Raw genomic sequence first — 13,632 nt, 5'->3', positions numbered from 1 at the left:
TGGGATCCTTTTGTGGAAGGTAGAGATGGGACTTCTTACCCCAGGGCCCTGAATCAGCCACCACCTGGTGGCAGCGTACTCGTGACACTCCCAAGACCTTCTCCTGAGGACTTTTCAAGACTCAGTTGTACAACCAACAAACACGCAGACACCTTCTACAAAACAGAGAGAGGTTTTTATTGTGCCAGATGCTGAGTGATGCTTCATGGGAAGGGCCCAGCCAAGGGCAGGTGAGGGGGCGTGACAGGTACAGCCTTTCTAGTGGGTCCTGCCCGTGGGGTCCCTGGGGTGGAGAGAGGGGCCATCGTCGTCACTGTAGCGCCGGATGATAGAGTTGATCCAGTTGGCAAACTTGGCGACAGAGGCAAAGGAGTCTGGGAAGACCCCAGAGCCGCAACCCCCACGGATGAAGGAATCGATCCCATGGACCAGCCCGTTGCAGACCAGGGGCCCACCGGAGTCCCCCTGTGGAGCCAGACAAATTGGAGGCTAGGGTTCCCAGCCCAGCCCTCTCAGTTCCACCTACCTGCCCTTCAGGGTGGGGAAGATATTCCAGGGGTCTGGCTACAGCAGCCTGGGAGGGGGTGGGGTAGGGGCTGGGGGCACCCAGGGTACTTACAAAGCAGATGCCAGCGCGCCGGCGTGGCACCAGGGTGCACACGTTGGTGGGGCGGCAGAGGCCAGTCACCACGGTCACGTTGAGCTGCTGCAGGATTTGGGGCGGTGGCCGGTTCGTGCCCAGACGGCCCCAGCCCATGGCCACGCACCGAACACCTTCGCCCACGCCCTGGTCCTGGGCAGGCAACCGGGCCACCTGCACGTTGGCATTGAGGGTGGCCATCCTATTGAGCTGCAGAGGAGGGTGGTGGGGTACGAAGCAGTCACGGGGGAGCGGCGGCGAGCCACGGCTGTGACTCTGGGGCCAGGTTCCCCCTCGGAGGCTCTACCATTGTCCCGGGGTGTTTAAGAGCAGGACGCCCACCCTCTGCATGCGTCCCATCGAGCCTCACTTTCCCCGTCTGTAAAGTGGGAGGAACCACCATGGCCGAGGCCACGTCTCTGGACGTGTCTTTTATATATATATATATATACATATATATTTATTTATTTATTTGGCTGCGTGGGGTCTTAGTTGCAGCATGCGGGATCTAGTTTCCCAACCAGGGATTGAACCTGGGCCCCCTGAATTTGGGCGTGCAGAGTCTTCCCTGGACCACCAGGGAAGTCCCTGAATGTGTCGTGTCTTGGGTGCAGTAAACAGTAGGTGTTCAACAGAACAAACCGTGGGCCACACCAGCGACCATAAGGCCCTTGTTCTAGAACATTCTCAGAGAATAATCATAGCTGTGCAAGCAGAGGGGAAAGGTAGGTTTCTGCCTCCAGACTCCCACCCACCGAATGTAGGTAATTTTGCCCCATTTCCCAAAGAGGGAGGCCGTCGGTGCCCACCGCTAGCAAAGACAGCTGCTCAGAGTTTCTGGCTGTCTTATCTAATCTCTGGCAGCCCTGCGGGGTGCGGGGGTGTACTTCTCCATTTCACAGCGGGGTGACTGAAGCACCGGGATTAGTGGGGACACCAGGTCTGCCCCCGCCCGCCGCACCCCCTAGTCTCCTGCCCCTCCCCCCCTCCCCAAGCCTCTCAGGGCGCTGCACCTGCCCTGCCCGCCCCGCCCCCCGCGCACCTGGAGAACCACGACGTCGTTCTGCAGGCTCAAGGGGTCGAAGCCGTTTTCAAAGACCCTCCGGACTCTGAACATCTGCCGGGTTCGCTCCTGCCGCCGCAGGTTATGCGCCCCCAGCACCACGCGCACCGATCGAAAGTTCCTGGGGTCGGGGGCGGACAGGAGGTGATGGCGGCGGAGAGACCCTGCTGGGGCGCAGGGGGACCCTGCAAACCCTCGCGCTTTTGCCGGAAGCCCCCACCCTGGGCCGGCCCCACGCCCCTCGCGCCGGGACCCCGATGTGTGCGCGCGCGGAGACACTCACAGGCCGTTCAGACAATGCGCTGCCGACAGTACGAAGTTGCGCGCAATGAGCGTGGCGCCGCAGAAGTGGCCTCCGCGCCGCTGCAGCGAAGCTATGAAGGGCCAGGCATGCGGCCGGGCCGCCCGGCCCCCCACGATCTCCGAGGCCAGCGCGGGGCCTGGGGGCACGGGCAGGGGTGGGGCGGTAAGCGGAGGAGGAACCCCCCGACCCCTGGAACCCCCACCAGGGCCCCGCAGGGTTGGGCTCTTCTATTGCTTGTCACCCAGAGAGGGGAGGGGGCGTGTACGGTCCTCTTGCTCCGGCGCAGCCAGACCTGAAGTCCCCACAGGGTGCGGGGTGAACCCCCCCCCCCGTCACCCTCACAACTCAGAACCTCAGTCTCCTCCTCATCCCCTGAGGAGGAGGGGGCCGGCAGGGTCCAGGGTGAGTGGAGAGGGGGAAGCAGAAGACCAGGGACAGACTCGGCCCCACTCACCACCCAGCAGCAGGGCCAGCAGAATGGGGGCCAGGGCGGGGCTGAAGTGTCTGCAGCTTTGGGTCATGGTCGGTTGGGGGCTCCAGGGTTTCTGCCCTCTGTGCCCACCTGTCCCTCTTATAGTCCCCACTCCCGGAGGCAGTTGCAGTTGTTAACGGTGGGGTCAGGTGCCCCTACTTCCTCTCCCCATCCCGGGGACTGGGGGACGGCTGACTGGGTGATGGGAAGAACAGTTGGGGAAGGACCTGTGCAAGTGACCAGGAGGCTCCAGGAGGGTCACCAGTTCAAACTCAGGGTGCATGATTAAACCCTAATGTCAGATAGACATCTTTTTAACATAAGTGTATCCCACATATGAGCATGGGATGTAGTTATGAACAAAGTTTATCCAACATTGAAGGTTAGCAGGGTGTCCTATGTAAGTGAAGTGAAAGTTAGTCGAACAGTTGTGTCCGACTCTTTGCAATCCCATGGACTGTATCCCCCCAGGCTCCTCTGTCCTTGGAATTTTCCAGGCAATAATCCTGGAGTGGGTTGCCATTTCCTTCTCCAGGGGATCTTCCTGAGTCAGGGATCGAACCCAGGTCTCCTGCACTGCAGGCAAATTCTTTACCACCTGAGCCACTAGGGAAGCCAATATTTCCTACATGTAGTTATGTTCAAAGTTAGTTTATCTGACATTCAAAGTTAGCAGGGCGTCCTGTATTTTTGCTAAATGTGATCATGCACGCATGCGTGCTAGGTCGCTCAGTTGTGTCCGACTCTTAGCAACCCCATGGACTGTAGCCTGCCAGGCTCCTCTCTGTCCATGGGATTCTCCAGGCAAGAATACTGGTCACTCTGGCCCAAAGGAATTGTTTGGGATGCCACGTGCCTCAGTTTCACCAGGGCTCTCTGATAACAGCAATCATGTGCACCCAGCTCTGTCCTAATATTTTGCAGGCATGGCGGGGTCTCCACATCAGCCACCGGCCCAGTGACATGGTTGGGGGAGCTGGGCTTTGAACCCAAAATTCACAGCTATAGGGGGGCTTGCTGACTTCCTCGGCTTTGGATGTCCCTCTGGGAGCCTGGATTTCCAACCTCTGGTCTTTGGTTGCTGCTCCTAACAGGGAACTCACTTCTACCTGGGATTCGGTCAATCTCTGGGGGCCCTCCGAGGTTCTGGGAAGGAACCCCTCCCAACCCATCCCACCATTGCCCCTCTGAACTCTGAAACCCCTTCCAGCCGGAGCCAGGGGAGAGAATTCCCTCCTGGGCCTGGAGGTTGGACCATGCATCTCCATCCAAGTTTGAGAGCTTTGGTATGGACCTTGGAAGAGCTCAAGCTGGACAAGGGAGATGGGGTCCCCCAGGGCCAATCCCCAGCCCCACGGCACCCGTCCCCCTCCCCCCACCCACCTCCCAACCCCAGCTGCTCCAGCTGCAACGGCCGTAGCCAAGGCTGTCGCAAGAAGCAACGTTCTCCTGGCTTGGAGCAAGCCTTGGGGCGGGAACCAACGGATCCATCTGAGGAAGAGGTGGGCGGGGGCACCCAGGGACACCCAGAGCCCAGCTAAGGTGGGAATCCAGTTTGTCCCTGGATCCCCCCACCCCTGGTGTGTGGCCATAAGCAAGTCAACCCCCACCTCTCCCCTCTTGGCAGGCTCCCCACTTTGTTGAGTTAAAGCTACCATAGAGCACTTGGTAAGCACCTGCTGTATACATAACCCAGTTTCCAGAGGGGGTGGGGAGAATGGAGGAGGCTTAAACAAAGTTAGATCTTTTGAGGACCACTTGCATGCTACATCCTCGCAGGTCTCGATGGCTAAACTTGTGGACTCCAGGGGACTTGCCCTCTGTGACTTCAGGCCCTCTCCAAGCCTCAGTTTCCTCATCTGTAAAATGGAAGCTGTAGGTTCCCATCTCACGAGATTGTCCCACGGATTAAATGAATGAACTTGTGTGAAGTTCTTAGATAAGAAAGTGCTGTCCTTGAGGGTTTGTTAACCATTAACCCTCTCCCAGAGGGTATGGTGACGATTCTCTTGGGGGTGTTCTGGTTCCCATCAGAGTAGTGATGCCACGTGGAGCATCTCACAGGACAATGCTGCTCTGGAGGCCAGGGGATCCTGTGTTGTTGGGGGCCGCCCTGCTCTCCCGGCCAGCCCCCTCCCTGGGTCCCTTCTCTGCGGCATCCTGTTTATAATTCCTGTGGCTTGGTCCTCCCCTGAATGTCAACAGCCTTGTCAACCTCCAGAAGTCAGCCCCAGCTCCCAGGCCCGTGTTCTCTCCTCCCCTCCTTGGAGCTAATCCTTTTTGTGCAGAACTTTCCTCTGACTCATCAAACATACACACACACACACACACACACACACCACACGCACACTCATGTGCTGGAGCTCATAGAAAATAGAAAACACCCAGGGCTGTTTTTTTCTGGGTCTTTCGGTTCCCATCAATGGGCTCAGTCCAACATGCCCTCCAGCAAACCTCATTTGTCCCCAGTGTGGCGGGAGAGGTCCCTCTGGGCTTTTTATAGAAACCACTTCCCTGCCGTGAGCCTGTGGGAGCTGTGGGGGGGAATTCCCGGCCCTCCCCTGACGTTTATCAGCGGGGGTTTCCCAGAATTCCGGCCTTGCCCCAGGTCTCAGCGCAGGCTCGCTCCTGCTGCTGCTACAAACCAGCTTCAGCTCCTCCACTGGGGTGGTCAGCTGAGTTGTGAAACAGTTAAAAAGGCAGCTGGCCTGAGGGGATTCTGGCTCCAGCTTGAATTTGTGTGCCTCCACCAGGTGGCAGCAGAGTAAATCAATAACCAAAGAGCTGCCTTCCAACACTGGTGTGTGCCCAGAGCAGGTTGGCTCCTCTCTCTGAGCCTCCGTTGCTGCATTGCCATGGCCACCTGCCCTCTCCATGGCTGGCCCGTGACCCCTACCTCTGCCTTGCCTCAGGCTCCTCCTCTAGACCCCAGGTCATCTGGTGGCCGTGTGTGCTCCAGCCCTGCCCTTCCCTGACCTGCTCTCCCTCCCCAACTCAGTTGGCCTTGCTGTTCCCCACATCCCCAAGCTACTTCTGATGTAGGGCCCTTGCCTGGTCTGTGCCTTGTCTGCACAACCCTTCTTTTGTTCCTATTCCTCCACTGGGAGTCAGCTCAGGCATTGCCACCTCCTCCAGGAAGCCTTCCTGATAGCCCTATACTGGCCCCTGACTTGTTCAGGAGCCCCACAGGCCCTGGGCACCCCAGGTTGTGATGGCTTAGTCAAGAGGCCATGTTGATGAAAGGGCTTCCCTGGTGGCTCAGACAGTAAAGAATCTGCCTGCAATGCAGGAGTCCCGGGCTTGATCCCTGGGTCAGGAGAATCCCCTGGAGAAGGGAATGGCTACGTACTCCAGAATTCCTGCCTGGAGAATTCCGTGGGCAGAGGAGCCTGGCAGACTGCAGTCCATGGACTCACAAAGAGTCAGACATGATTGAGCAACTAACTAATACACACAGAACTGGACAGGACACCCCCAGCCCCCAGAGCCAGAGTGGGGCTCCTTGGACACTTGGAAATGTGTGGGGTGACTCCATTTTCCAGATGAGGAAACAGAGGCACAGAGAGGGGCAGCCACTTGCCCAGGGTCACACAGGCAGGGTTGTGGGCATCTGGGGAGTGGGATCCATGGTGACCTGGGCCCTCATCTGACCTCCAGGCCTTTGTTCTCACCCCCACCTCGAGTTTGGGGTTTCAGGACCCAGACACTGAGGAACCTGACCCACTCTCCCCGACATCGCCCTTGGGAAGGACACACAGGAGCCAGGGAGGTGGTTCAGCTTTTATTGACGGCACAGGTGGGGCTGCCAGGGAGGGGGAGAGGGGGCACAGACACAGAAACAGGCCTCTGTCCACAGCGCCTGCAGGGGTTCTGGGGGCCTCAGGGGCTGTCCTTGCCCCCCACGCTGCTCAGCACGGAGTTGATCCAGTCCACATAGAGGGAGACGCGAGCAAAGAAGTCGGGGTACTGGCCAGTGGCACATCCCCGGATCACGAAGGAGTCCACGCCATGGAGTACCCCATTACAGATTAAGGGGCCCCCGGAGTCCCCCTGTGGAGGGGCAGGTTGGTCCATCCCTCAGGCCAGGCCAGCAGCCAGACGAGGCTGCCTGGGGAAGGGGCCGCGCAGGGGTGAAATGCTCCCCCTTCTCACTGAAGGCACTCCAGTGAGACAGGGAGATGGGTGTGGCCACAGAGTGGGAGTTGGTCACCCACTCGAGGGGCCTCCGGATGGATGAGCCCCCAGACCCACAAAGGCCACATCACCTTTGTGTGCCCACCTTCCAGATGGGGAGGTGGAGGTGCAGCAGCTGCTCAGGAAGGAGAAGGCAGAGCTGGGTCTCCGCTTCCCACCCTCCCTCCTGGGGCGGTTCCTGCGGTCCCTGCGCCAGAGCCGCCGATACTTACAAAGCAGATGCCAGCGCTGCGTCGGGGCACGTAGGTGCACACGTTCTGTGGCCGGCACAGGAAGGTGACCACGGTGACATTGAGCTCCTGTAGGACCTGGGGCAGCGGCTCGAGGGTGCCCAGGCGGCCCCAGCCCATAGCCAGGCACTGGGTGCCATGGGGCAGTGGCTGGGCCTGCTGGGGGAGCCGAGCCACAGCTACATGGGTGTTGAGGGTGGCCGGCTGGTCCAACTACGGCAGAGGGCGGGGGTGTGGAGGCAGTGAGCTCCTGCCTCCAGACCCACATCCACCCACAGACCATTATCCCAAAGTGCCTCCTCCTGGCTTTCGCACATGCTGTTCCCTCTGCCTGGCTCAAGGGTCACCTCCTCAAGGGAGGCCGTCCTGATCACCCTCCAAACTCACAAGGGCTCAGTTTAACCTTCCTTGAGGCTGTGAGCCACCTGTTTGTAGCACTGGTCACTGTGGTGTTCATTCACATACAAAGCACTTATTGAGCACCAACTGTATGCTTTTTTTTTAAACTATTTATTTGACTGTGTTGGGTCTTCTTAGTTGCAGCATGCGAACTGTTTGTTAGGGCATATGGGATCTAGTTCCCTGACCAGGGATCGAACCCAGGGCCCCTGCCTTGGGAGCACAGAGTCTTGCCACTCGACCACCAGGGAAGTCACCCAACTGTATGCTTGATCCTGGCTAAGACCTAGGGACACTACGTCTCTGCTCTGGGAGCTGATCTTTGGGCCAGGAAGGGCTGAGAAGAGGAGGGCAAGTGGCACAGTCAAGGGAAGTAGAGCCTCATCCTGAACAGTGAGTGGGAGGGCATCACTCAGGTGACACAGGGACAGACTAGGGGAGGCCTCCCTGAGGAGGGGAGGCTGGTGCCAAAGCTGTGGGTGTCCAGTCGCTTCAGTCATGCCAACTCTTTGTGACCCCATGGACTGTAGCCCGCCAGGCTTCTCCATCCATGGGATTCTCCAGGCAAGAGTACTGGAGTGGGTTGCCATGCCCTCCTCCAGGGGATCTTCCAGACCCAGGGATTGAACTCTCATTTCTTGCATCTCCTGCATTGCAGGTGGGTGATTCTTTATCCACTGCGCTATCTGGGAAGCCAAAGGTGAGGGTATCTGGGAACAGTGCAGGGAGGGGGTAGGGGACACAGCTGGGCAAAGTCCATGAGGGGGGTGGGGATGGGATGGGGGGTCCCCGCATACTCCGAAGTTGGTGCCTGGCTCGGCCTCCGGCCGGCAGCGGGAGGCACTGGAGGGCGGAGCACAGCGCAGGCACCGCCCACCTACCTGCAGCAGGAGCACGTCATTCAGCTTCTCCTGCGGGTTGTAGTTGTTCTCAAACAGGCGACTGATGCCGAGCCTCTGCTGGGTGGGCTCGGGGGTCTGCAGGCGGTGGGCCCCCAGCACCACGCGCACGCGCTGCGGGTTCCTGACGGTCGGGGCGTTCGTGCTAAGCCTATCCATGCTCCCTACTCCCGTCCTGAGGCCAAGGTGCAGCCCCTCGGGAACTCCCCACCGCTGCCCCAAGAGACCCGCCACCCCGTCTGCATCTTGCCCCCGAGGGTTGGGCCCCTGGCTTGAGCTCATCCTCCTGGGGCATCAGGGGGCCACGTCGGGCGGGGCGGGGAGCGGGCAGGGCAGGTGCCCGCCTAGTCCGGGATGACAGGGTTGGGCAGGTGGACGGATGGAAGGGTGAGGCCAGGAGAAGCTCAAGCAGGGCCTCAACCCCGACTCGGACCCTCGGGCAGGCCCGCCCTCCGCCCCCCGGAACCCGGACCCCGGACCCCACAGCAGGTCCGTCCTCCCCCTCAGACCCCGGCCCATCACGCGCCGGCGCACTCACAAGTTGTTCAGGCAGTGAGCGGCGGTCAGCACGAAGCTCGGGTGCACCAGGGTCCCCCCGCAGAAGTGGCTGCCGGAAGCCAGCTGCAGCGACGCCACGTAGGGGCGCGAGTGGGGCTGGGCTTCCCTCCCGCCCACGATCTCCACGGCCCGGGCTGCTCCTGGGGACGCGGGGGTCAGGGGCAGTCGCCTCTTCTGACGCCCCCGCCCCACCTCCAGGGAGCCCAGACAGGGGACAGGGGAGGAGGCAGAGTCGCTGCCTGGCCCGGAATCCCACGGAGCCTGCGTTTCCCTATCTGCAAATTGGGGGTCCCATGGCAACACCGACTGGGGTCTGATGGGGGAAAGGGACCTGGCCTGGGACTGTTAGCGCTGGGTGGAGAGCCCCGAGGTCATCATCATTACTCCTGGAGGCTCTGGGAGGCCCGGTGCCCAGCCCTGGGGGCCAGGAGATGGACAAGCTGAGGCATGAGTCAGCCTCCTTGGGGTGAGAGTGGAGGCCCCTCACCCGGGCCTCCTATGACACCTGCCTCATTCATCCGGTCACATGTTCATTGGTGTGCCTTCACACATGTATTAAGCGCTTGCTGTGTGCCAGGCACTGTCTGGGGATTCCGGTTACACTGTGTCCCCAGGACACCTGCCTGGGCAGGAGGTACTAGGTTTTGCCCACTTCACAGATGGGGAAACAGACCCTCCCCCTCCTTTCCTCCTACCTTCCCCTTGAGGCCCCCATCCTGAGCCTAAGCCTGCCTCACTGTCCCCACCTGGGCGGTGAGGGTGTGGGACAGGTGGACAGTTGGGCAGACATGGACCCCACTCACCACCCAGCAGCACAGCCAGCAGCACTGGGGCCAGGGAGGGGCTAGGGCGTCTGCAGCTTCCAGGCATGGTCCAGCGGTGCCCCTTGCCCACCCGCCCACCCCCTCTTATAGTCTCATTCAGCAGGCCGTTGGGGTTGCCCCACGCCTGAGTTGGGCGTCCCCACTTCCTCCTTACAACTCCAGGGCCTCAGGAAGCTTGGGGTTTAAAGCTACACCCCAAGAAGGCTGCAGGGGCTTCAAGCTCAGGCTCAGGGTCCCGCCCCACCTCCAAGAGGTGTGGGAAGCTGGCTAGCACCCACCCCCTGCTGAGGTCCTCTGGGCCAGGGAGCAATGTGGCCACAGCCCTCCAGCCTTCCACATTTCCAAGGGGACATTGCCCCCCTCCTACAGGGTCCCCGTAGCCCCAGCAAGGTGGGACGTGGCTGGTGTGTGCAGGGCTTAGGGTGAAGCCCCTTCTGTGGGACATAAAAGGGAATGGGGGGCGGGTCTCAGCACCCTTCACCTTCTCACACCCACAGGGTCATCTCTCTGCCCTGACTTTGTCTGAGGGATTCATGCTTCATTCCATAGCAGAGTTCTGGCCTGGGGTGGTCTTCCCCCAGGGACACCTGTGGTCATCATGACTGGGGTGGGGGCACCTGGCATGGAGTGGCTGAGGCCAGAGATGCTGCTCTGTATCGAGGGTGGGAGGGTGGGGGAGACTTGGGTGCTCAAGAGACATTTATTTATTTGTGTTTTTATTTATAACTGGCTCAAACCTACAGAAGCATAGGTAGAAGAGCTCATGAAATTGGGGGGCAAAAACACACTTTTCAGGTTTTTTATGTTGAAACCATTTCACGCTTACAGAAGCCTGCAAAATTCCCAGACTTGCTGCCACGGCATCCCTGGGACCCTGGTCTTGCACAAATGTTATCTCTTCCACAGGTTGCCTGGATGTCACAATCACCCGTCTCTGGTTCAGGAGCCCTCCTGTGTCTCCTCGGCTCTGGGGCAGCTGCTCAGCCTTTCCTGTCCCTCCTATTGTGTACTGGTGGGCATTTGGAGCTTATGTGGGGCCCCCACAAGGAGTCGGGATCTGCATCCTGGGCGGGGGTCCCACAGACTCCAGGTCCCTCCTGCCAAGTCACACTTCCCCCTTTGGAAAGATCTAGTGTCTGGGAGGATCGTCCGAGGCAGAAACAGCCTGTTCTGCCTTTTGCCCGCTGAGGTCCCCTGCATCGGCCGCCCCATCTCTGCCAACGTACTTTTATTTTCCAAATTTTATTGAGTATGGTTGATTTACAACATTGTGTTAATTTCTTCTGTACAGCAAAGTGACTGAGTTATACATATATGTATATATATCCTTTTCCATCATAGTTTATCATAGGATATTGAATATAATTCCCTGCGCTCTACAGTAAGATCTTGTTGTTTATCCCTCCTACTTATACTAGTTTGCATCTGCTAATCCCAGACTCCCAGTACAGCCTTTCCCCACCCTCCTATCCCCTTGGCAATCACAAGTCTGTTCTTTATGTCTGTTTTGTAGATATGTTCATTTGTGTCATATTTTAGATTCCACATACAAGTGATATCGTGTGGTACTTGTCTTTCTTTTTCTGACTCACTTCATTCGGTCTGAGAGTCTCTAGTCCGTCCATGTTGCTGCAGATGGCACATTCCATTCTTTTTTATGGCTGAGTAGTATTCCATTGTATGCACATGCCACAGCTTCATTCTGTTCTCAGTGGATGTTTAGGTTACTTCCATGTCTTGGCTATTGCAAATGGAACTGCTGTGAACATAGGGCCGCATATATCTTTTGGAATTCTAGTTTTGTCTGGGTGTGTGCCCGGGAATGGGATTGCAGGATCATATGGTAGCTCTAATTTTAGCTTTTCAAGGAACCTCCATCCTGTTCTCCACAGTGACTGTTTCAATTTACATTCCCACCAACGGTGTAGAAGGGTTCCCTTTTCTCTACACTCTCTCCCTCATTTGCTGTTTGTAGACTTAAAAAAAAAATTATTTGGCTGTGTCAGGTCTTAGTGGCATCATGTGGTATCTTTCATTACTGCACACAGACTCTCTAGTCGTGGAGTGGGGCCTCAGTAGTTGCAGTGTGTGGCATTAATTGCTCCAAGGCATGTGGGATCTTAGTTCCCTGACCAGGGATTGAACCCATGTCCTTTGCATTGCAAGGCGAATTCTTAACCACTGGATCACTAGGGCAGACCCATTTGTAGACTTTTTTAAAGTTAATTATTTTTGGCTGTGCTGAGTCTTTATTGCTGTGCACAGGCTTTTCTCTAGTTGAGACAAGAGGGGGCTACTCTAGTTGTGGTGCACAGGCTTCTGTTTGCAGTGGCTTCTCTTGTGGAACATGGGCTCTAGGCATCTGGGCTCAGTAGTTGTGGAGCAGGGCTCAGTTGTCCCTCGGCAGTGGATCAGAGATTGAACCTGTGAGCCCTGCATTGGCAGGCAGATTCTTTTTTTTTTTTTTGAGACATTTTATTTTTTTAATGCCTACATAAACTGCTTTAGTATGGATGCACCATGAATTTTTTTCCCTGAACTTTTAACTTTTTGTTTTGTATCTGGGTACAATGGCAGCCCACTCCAGTACTCTTGCCTGGAGAATCCCATGGACGGAGGAGCCTGGTAGGCTGCAGTCCATGGGGTCGCTAAGAGTTGGACACGACTGAGCGACTTCACTTTCACTTTTCACTTTCATGCATTGGAGAAGGAAATGGCAACTCACTCCAATGTTCTTGCCTGGAGAATCCCAGGGACGTGGGAGCCTGGTGGGCTGCCGTCTATGGGGTCGCACAGAGTCGGACACGACTATGGCGACTTAGCAGCAGCATAGCTGATTAACAATGTTGTAGTAGTTTCAGGTGAACAGCTAAAGGCCCCAGTCATACATATGCATGTATCCATTCTCCTCCAAACCCTCCTCCCATCCAGGCTGGCACATAACATTGAGTAAAGTTCCATGTGCTATAAAATAAGTCCTTGTTGGTTTTCCATTTTGAGTACAGCAGTGTGTACATGACCTTCCTAAACCCCTTAACTATCCTCCCCCTGCCCTCGCAACCATAATTTCCTTTTCTAAGTCTGTGAGTCTTTTTATGTTTTGTAAGTAAGTGGTTTGTATCGTTGCTTTGCAGATTCCACATGTAAGGACTGTCATACCGTGTCTCTCCTTCTATGTTGGACTTCACTTCGCTCAGTGTGACACTCTCTAGGTTCATCCATGTTGCTGTGAATGGCATTATTTCATTCTTTTAAATGGCTGAGTAATATTCTATTATATATATATACACATATGTTATATATATATATACACCACATTTTCTTTATCCTTTCCTCTGTTGTTGGACATTTAAGTTGCTTCTGTGTCTTGGCTATTTTAAACAGTGCTTCTATGAACATAGGGGTGCAGGTATCCTTTCAGATAATGTTTTTCTCCAGACATATGCCCAGGAGTAGGATTTCAGGGTCATATGGTAGCTCTATTTTTAGTTTTTAAGGAACCTCCATACTGTTCTCCATAGTGGTTGTACCAGTTTACATTCCTACCAGCAGTGCAGGTATGTACACTGTATATACAGTGTACCTTTTCTCTATACCCTCTCCAGCATTTGTTATGAATTCAAAAATACATTTATTTATTTATTTGGCTGCACCAGGTCTTAGTTGCAGCATGTGGAATCATTAGTTGTAGCATGTGGGATCTAGTTCCCTGACCGGGGATTGAACCCAGGCCCCCTGCATTGGGAACATGAAGTCTTAGCCATTGGACTACCAGGGAAGTCCCTGTAGTTTTTTTGATGCCGGCCATTCTGACTGGTGTTTTGATTTGCGTTTCTCTAATAATTAGCAATGTTGAACATCTTTTTACCTGCCTGTTGGCCATCTTTATGTCCTCTTTGGAGAAATGTCTATTCAGGTCCTCTGCCCATTTTTTGTGTGGGCTGTTTGTTTTGATGCTGTTAAGCATCATAAACTGCTTATATATTTTGGAGGCTAATCCCCTATTAGTCACACTTTTACAAATATTTTATCCCAATCTGTGGGTTGTC

General features: G+C 56.2%; 2 protein-coding genes across 2 annotated transcripts; both read right to left on the bottom strand.

Annotated features, from left to right (window-relative positions):
• Positions 1-153: 153 nt before the first annotated feature.
• Positions 154-2,623, bottom strand: ELANE (elastase, neutrophil expressed). Its single transcript, XM_061423286.1, has 5 exons — positions 2,462-2,623; positions 1,987-2,143; positions 1,683-1,824; positions 620-850; positions 154-465 (listed from the first exon to the last, which is right to left on the bottom strand). The coding sequence occupies exons 1-5, from the start codon at positions 2,526-2,528 to the stop codon at positions 259-261; spliced, it is 804 nt and encodes a 267-aa protein (XP_061279270.1). The 5' UTR covers positions 2,529-2,623; the 3' UTR covers positions 154-258.
• A 3,624-nt stretch (positions 2,624-6,247) lies between these two features.
• Positions 6,248-9,630, bottom strand: PRTN3 (proteinase 3). The gene is made up of 5 exons (XM_061423287.1): positions 9,563-9,630; positions 8,740-8,899; positions 8,184-8,325; positions 6,886-7,116; positions 6,248-6,529 (listed from the first exon to the last, which is right to left on the bottom strand). The coding sequence occupies exons 1-5, from the start codon at positions 9,627-9,629 to the stop codon at positions 6,359-6,361; spliced, it is 771 nt and encodes a 256-aa protein (XP_061279271.1). The 5' UTR covers position 9,630; the 3' UTR covers positions 6,248-6,358.
• Between the last annotated feature and the right edge of the window lie 4,002 nt (positions 9,631-13,632).

This window comes from Bos javanicus, chromosome 7 (genome assembly GCF_032452875.1).
Source record: "Bos javanicus breed banteng chromosome 7, ARS-OSU_banteng_1.0, whole genome shotgun sequence".
Taxonomy (NCBI): domain Eukaryota; kingdom Metazoa; phylum Chordata; class Mammalia; order Artiodactyla; family Bovidae; genus Bos; species Bos javanicus.
Note: the sequence above shows the minus strand (reverse complement) of the source record. Positions and strands in the feature narration are given on the sequence as shown.